Source organism: Antechinus flavipes, chromosome 3, assembly GCF_016432865.1.
Source record: "Antechinus flavipes isolate AdamAnt ecotype Samford, QLD, Australia chromosome 3, AdamAnt_v2, whole genome shotgun sequence".
Classification (NCBI taxonomy): domain Eukaryota; kingdom Metazoa; phylum Chordata; class Mammalia; order Dasyuromorphia; family Dasyuridae; genus Antechinus; species Antechinus flavipes.
Window position 1 is genome coordinate 85,462,684 of NC_067400.1, and position 6,305 is coordinate 85,468,988.

Sequence of the window (6,305 nt, forward strand, 5' to 3'; positions counted from 1 at the left end):
CCTTGCTACTCTCAGGAGGAAATAACTTACATCTAATCAAATGACCAATTTAAAGCACCTTGCAAACTTTAAATATACGTAAATTAGGCATTTTTAATATAATACTATATCAATTGCAAAGCCCCATCATATACAATTTCTCATTGTTCTCTCAAAAACCTGGTAAGGAAGGTAGCACAAGTTAATTTTATTAGGGAGCAGAAAGGATTTCTTATGCAAGTTTATGCAATTCAATAAGGTACTTGGCCAAGGCTTGAACCTCTCTCCCTAGTCCAGTAGTCTTTCTTGTGACATGTGATAGCCATGGGGGGGGGGGGGGGGGGGCGGAGGATAAAACAGATTTACTTCTATATCCTGATTCAGGAACAAAGAGACAACACCAGACATAAAATTAAGGGGAGCCAAAAATGAAACCACTTTTTCAAACTTTCTACCAGTTCATTTCAGCTAAAAGAAGAAAGAAGAAAGAAGAGCTTGCCTGCTTCATCAGTTACTCAGTAGCATCTTCTTTACCAGGGTATTGGAAGTGGACAAAGAAACCAAAAGATCACCTGCTTTCCCTGGAAAAGCCTGACAAAGTAAGGGTAGAAGATTTATTTTCTTAGCCACTAAAATTTAAGGCTAGGAAGCAAAGCTATCTAAATCTGATTTCCTTTTTTTTTTTAAAGAGTGACATCTGAAGTGACAAATGTTGCATATAAATAACTGTAAGTCACCATATGTAATGCTAAAAAATTAATTTCATCCTACATGTAAAAATTGTTCCTTTTTTAATTTTTATAAACTACAAAGACATGTTCACAGTTAATGGGATTAATAATGTAAACCTCCTTAAGTGAAAACCCACATTATTTATCATTCAATAAATTTATTTACTTTGCTTTTTTTTGAGATAGACTGATTTTCAGCACTACACAATTACACTCCCTTCAAAACTTATACATCAGCAAATTATTTTAATTCAATATATTCAATTTAATCTCTATTATTTTCCCATACTCACAACCTTCTGGGATCCTATGGGAAAATGAGTGACATTTTTCAGAGGGGCACTTGAAAGCCTATAGAAGGATTTCCTACAGAATAAATATTCCCAAATAATCGTGCCAACCACACAGAAGAAAAATGTAGGCAATGTTATTACCCTTTGTTTCACCACTAGGAAATCTCAAAACATGTCAACTCAAAGAATTAGCCAAGAACAGAAAGATGATTCGGGACTAAAATACATGCAGGTACCTAACAGGCCCCAGTGATACAACAAGTGCCCTAAGGAAAAAGTGAAAAAATTTCTCCCACTGGAGAGCTACAAACTGGGCTCTAGGAGGTATCTATCACCTATCTTGGCTTGTATTTGTACATGTACACAAAGCACTTTCTTCACAAGATTCCTATGACACAGTTAATTCCAAATATTGTCCACTATCCCTTCAGTCAACCAAGTTAACAATCTTGCAAATATGCTCAAAAGGATATAGGTATCCTCCCATATACTTCATATCCAATTAGCTATCAATCATCAATATAATTCCACAATATCTCCTGCATTTCAAAGAACCTCAATTCACTGCCTCCTAACTGGTGTCCCTGCTTCCCATCTAGCCTTTCTCCAATCCAACTTCAAAGGATTGTCAACCATTTATTAAAAATAGGTCTGATATATTAATTTCTTTGCTAGAGAATTTCCAGTATTGCTTGCTGCTGGAAGAGGATGCCAATTTCTCTATTTCACTTTAAAATGCTTCTCAATCTGGTACCAGCCTAACATATTACTCCTTTTCACACATTCTGCATTCCAGCCAAACTGTGCAACTTTCACAGCCTCCTAACCCAATACTCTATCTCCCCTCCAGTGCCTTTGCACAAATTGGCCCTCAGGGCCCAAAGGCCTCATCACTGGCCTTTAAGTTCTCTAGCCTTTCTTCCCGGCTCAGGTTTAAATTCCACCTCCTAGAAATGGAAATTAAGACAACTCTGAGATACCACTACACACCAATCAAATTGGCTAAGATAACAGGAAAAGATAATGCTGAATTGTTGGAGGGGATGTGGGAAAACTGGGACACTGATACATTGTTGGTGGAGTTATGAATTGATCCAACCATTCTGGAGAGCAATTTGGAACTATGCCCCAAAAGTTATCAAATTGTGATCCAGCAGCGTTACTACTGGGCTTATATCCCAACTTAAAGAAAGGAAAGGGACCTGTATGTGCAAAAATGTGTGTGGCAGCTCTCTTTGTAGTGGCCAGAAAATGGAAACTGAGTGGGTGCCCATTAATCAGAGAATAGATGAGTAAATTATGGTATATGAATATTATGGAATATTATTGTTCTGTAAGAAACGACCAGCAGGATGATTTCCGAAAAGCCTGGAGAGACTTACATGAACTGATGCTGAGTGAAATGAGCAGGACCAGGAGATCATTATATACTTCAACAACAATACTATGATGATCAATTCTGATGGATATGGATCTCTTCAACAATAAGATGAACTAAATTAGTTCCATTTGTTCAATAATGAATTGAACCAACTACACCCAGCGAAAGAACTCTGGGAAATGAGTGTGAACCACTACACAGCATTTCCAATCCCTCTATTTTTGTCCGCATGCATTTTTGATTTCCTTCACAGGTTAATTGTACATTATTTCAAAGTCCGATTCTTTTTGTACAGCAAAATAACTGTATGGATATGTATACATAAATTGTATTTAACATATACTTTAACATATTTAACATGTATTGGTCTACCTGTCATCTGGGGGAGGGAATGGGGGAAAAGGAGGGGAAAAATTGGAACAAAAGGTTTTGCAATCGTCAATGCTGAAAAATTACCCATGCATATATCTTGTAAATAAAAAGCTATAATAATAAATAAATTAATTAATTCCACCGCCTATAGATAACTTCCTGGTCATCACAGTTGTTTGAGTCCGCTCCCTTAACAGAAGTTGCATTGTATTTACTTTGCATATAGTTTTTATTTCCTCTCCTGTATAAACTTGCCCCATTAAAATGTAACCTTCTTGACTGCTGGGAGTGTTTAAGAGTCTTTGTAATCCCTAAAACTAATACAAAATCTGCCACATAACACTTAACACTAGTAAATTAATTAATTTCAGAGATGAGGAAGGTGGTTCAGAGAGTGTCAGTGACTTGCCCATGAGTCCCCCAGCCTCCAGGATGGAACAAAGGTTCTAATCCTGATCTCTTATTTCCAAGTTCAAAGCTCCTTCCACTACAGTGTGCTATGTTACACTATTACATGTAACTACATATTAAAGTTCTCTACTTTTGTGACTTATCTCTTTACCCTCCCTCACAACTACTAGACCCCAATGTCATGTCATACCTACATGTGTGTCTTCCAGTAAATCAACAAACATTTACTAAAAGCTTGCTATATCACATTAAGCGAACAAACATGTATTAAGTGCCTACTATGTGCCACGCACTGTGCTAAGCACTTTACAAATATTTCATTTTCTTTCACAACGGAGAGAGATGCTATTATTATCCCCACTTTATAGTTAAGGAAAATGAGGCAAACAGGTTAAATAACTCGCCCAGGATCACACAACTAGGTAAGCATCTGAGGTTGAATTTTAATTGTAATCTTCAGTTCTTCCTAATCCAAGCCCTGCTCTTTTTCCACCACACCATTTAGCTGTCTTTTGTGAGTTATCATCACTCTTAATCCAGGACCTATATTCAAGATAGCACCAGGTATGGAAGCAATGTGCTGAAGATAATCTTAGAGGGAAGGCACCAGGATCAGGTTAGAAAAAAAGCCTCTTGCAGAAGATGGGACTTTACAGGAAATTTATAGGAATTGGGGGAGGCGGCAGGGGTGAGAATTCCAGGTTTCTTGTAGAAAAGGGGATTTTAATAGAAATTTGAAGGAAATCGACAAAGGCAGGAGGGGGAGGTGTGAGGAGAGTTCCAGGTTTCTTACAGAGAGATTCGAAGGAAGGCAAAGAAGGCCACAGCGGGAGGAGAGGAGAGCTCCAGGAAGGGGAGACAGCCAAGGCAAACCCCGAGGGTTGGGAGACGGAAGCGTAGTGTACAAGTAGAAGCTAAGAGGCCGGTGTCAATGGATCTTCTACTCCGAGGGCTGCAGAGGTAGAAGGGGAAGAAAAGGGGAACCAGGAGCGGGGCCACGGTCGGACCGGAGGAGAGACCAAGCTGAGGCTGCAACCGAAGCGGCCGAGGAGGATGAGGGGAGAGGGGGACACCCGCTGACCAGAGGTACCTTCTGCAGGGGGAGGATCGAGGTGCTGAGGCCGGGCAGCCCAGCTAAGGGGGCGGCCGCGGGGGAATGCGAGAGCAGAGGAGAAGGGAAGGCCACCGAGCAGGCAGCCGGGCCTGAGGCCTTACATCCGACCGGCCCCAGCCTCCGGTGCCCGCCGGTCGGCCAGAGCCTAAGTGTCCGGGAAAGGGCTGCCAACGTGGCTGGGGAAGGGGAGGGGGTCAATCCCGGCTCGGCAGCTCTCACCTCGGCCGGCACCGGCAGGTTCTCCGCCGCCGCCTTCAGCTCCAGCACCGAATCCGTCTGACGGTCGGTGAGTGGCGCCGTGGGGTTGGGCCTCCGGTCCCAGAGGGCGAGCTTCTCGCGGGTGTCCCGGTCCCCCGCCGCCGCCTCCGGCAGCAGCAGCACCTCCGCCATCGCCGCCGCCGCCGCCGGGGCCCAGAGCAGCCACAGTACCCGCAGCAGCAGCAGCCGAGGGGAGGCGGGGAGCAGGGGAACCGGGGAGCCGGGGACACGCACTAGGGGGCGGGCACTTCCGGGAGGCCGGGGGCTTCCAGCACTACACCGGAGCAGCTGGAGGCGGGGAGAAACACTCTGGCCCCGGAAATGCTTCTGAGCAAGAGGGGCCGGGGGGCGGAGGAGAGCCAACAAGGACGTGGCTTCAAATCCGGGAACAGGTGTTTCCGTTTGAGTCGGAAGCAAGGCGAGCGCCCGGACGAACCGGAAGTAATCCCACCCCGACGACCAGCCCCTTTTCAATATCAATAACTTTATTGAGGGATCTTTATTGAGTCACTTAGCACTGGACACCATTAGGGGATCTCGCCAGCAGGGGGCTTCCTGAGCCTGGCACGCCCATAGAGCTCCACGGCGAAAGGTACGGGTGGGGGTTGGGAGGGTTGGGAGGTGGGGGAGTTTGCGGGTTCAGGTCTTAATAACTCGCTTTCCATCTTATCATAGAGTAACGTATATTGTTATAAATACATGTTTAATGTGTACTATGCTTAATATCATCCCATATGTTGTTACACTTATATGGTATACTTAATATGTCATAAAAATATTAAAAGTGTATGTTTATTTAATGTCATCACATAGTATAACAAATACACGTAGATGTTTGACATATTACTTATAGTCATACATATGATACATGCTTGTGTCATAACATGAAAAATACATGTGTTATATTCAATAAATCGCATGTCATAGCAAATACCTGCATAGATTTAACATATAACAATTTATAAATAAATTGCATAAAAGGTTAAATAAATCATCACATATGTCACAAATATATTTATAGTATGCTTAATGTGCCATAATGTATATTGTTATAAATATGCGCATAAAATATTTAACACATTATCATGTGTATTGTATATTATAGTATGCTTAATGTGCCATAATGTATATTGTTATAAATATGTGCATAAAATATTTAACATATTATCATGTGTATTATATATTTATAGTATGCTTAATGTGCCATAATGTATATTGTTATAAATATGTGCATAAAATATTTAACATATTATCATGTGTATTGTATATTATAGTATGCTTAATGTGCCATAATGTATATTGTTATAAATATGTGCATAAAATATTTAACACATTATCATGTGTATTGTATATTATAGTATGCATAAAATATTTAACACATTATCATGTGTATTGTATATTATAGTATGCTTAATGTGCCATAATGTATATTGTTATAAATATATGCATAAAATATTTAACATATTATCATGTGTATTATATATTTATAATATGCTTAATGTGCCATAATGTATATTGTTATAAATATATGCATAAAATATTTAACATATTATCATGTGTATTATATATTTATAGTATGCTTAATGTGCCATAATGTATATTGTTATAAATATGCGCATAAAATATTTAACATATTATCATGTGTATTGTATATTATAGTATGCTTAATGTGCCATAATGTATATTGTTATAAATATATGCATAAAATATTTAACACATTATCATGTGTATTGTATATTATAGTATGCTTAATGTGCCATAATGTA

At 40.1% G+C, this 6,305-nt stretch overlaps 1 protein-coding gene across 1 annotated transcript in view; it reads right to left on the reverse strand.

The window, feature by feature from the left end:
* Window positions 1-4,945, reverse strand: part of COG3 (component of oligomeric golgi complex 3) — a 62,682-nt gene extending 57,737 nt beyond the window's left edge. Inside the window, exon 1 of the mRNA XM_051983836.1 lies at window positions 4,501-4,945. Coding sequence (XP_051839796.1) covers window positions 4,501-4,671 — 171 coding nt within the window. The 5' untranslated portion in view covers window positions 4,672-4,945. The remainder of the gene's footprint in view (window positions 1-4,500) is intronic.
* Between the last annotated feature and the right edge of the window lie 1,360 nt (window positions 4,946-6,305).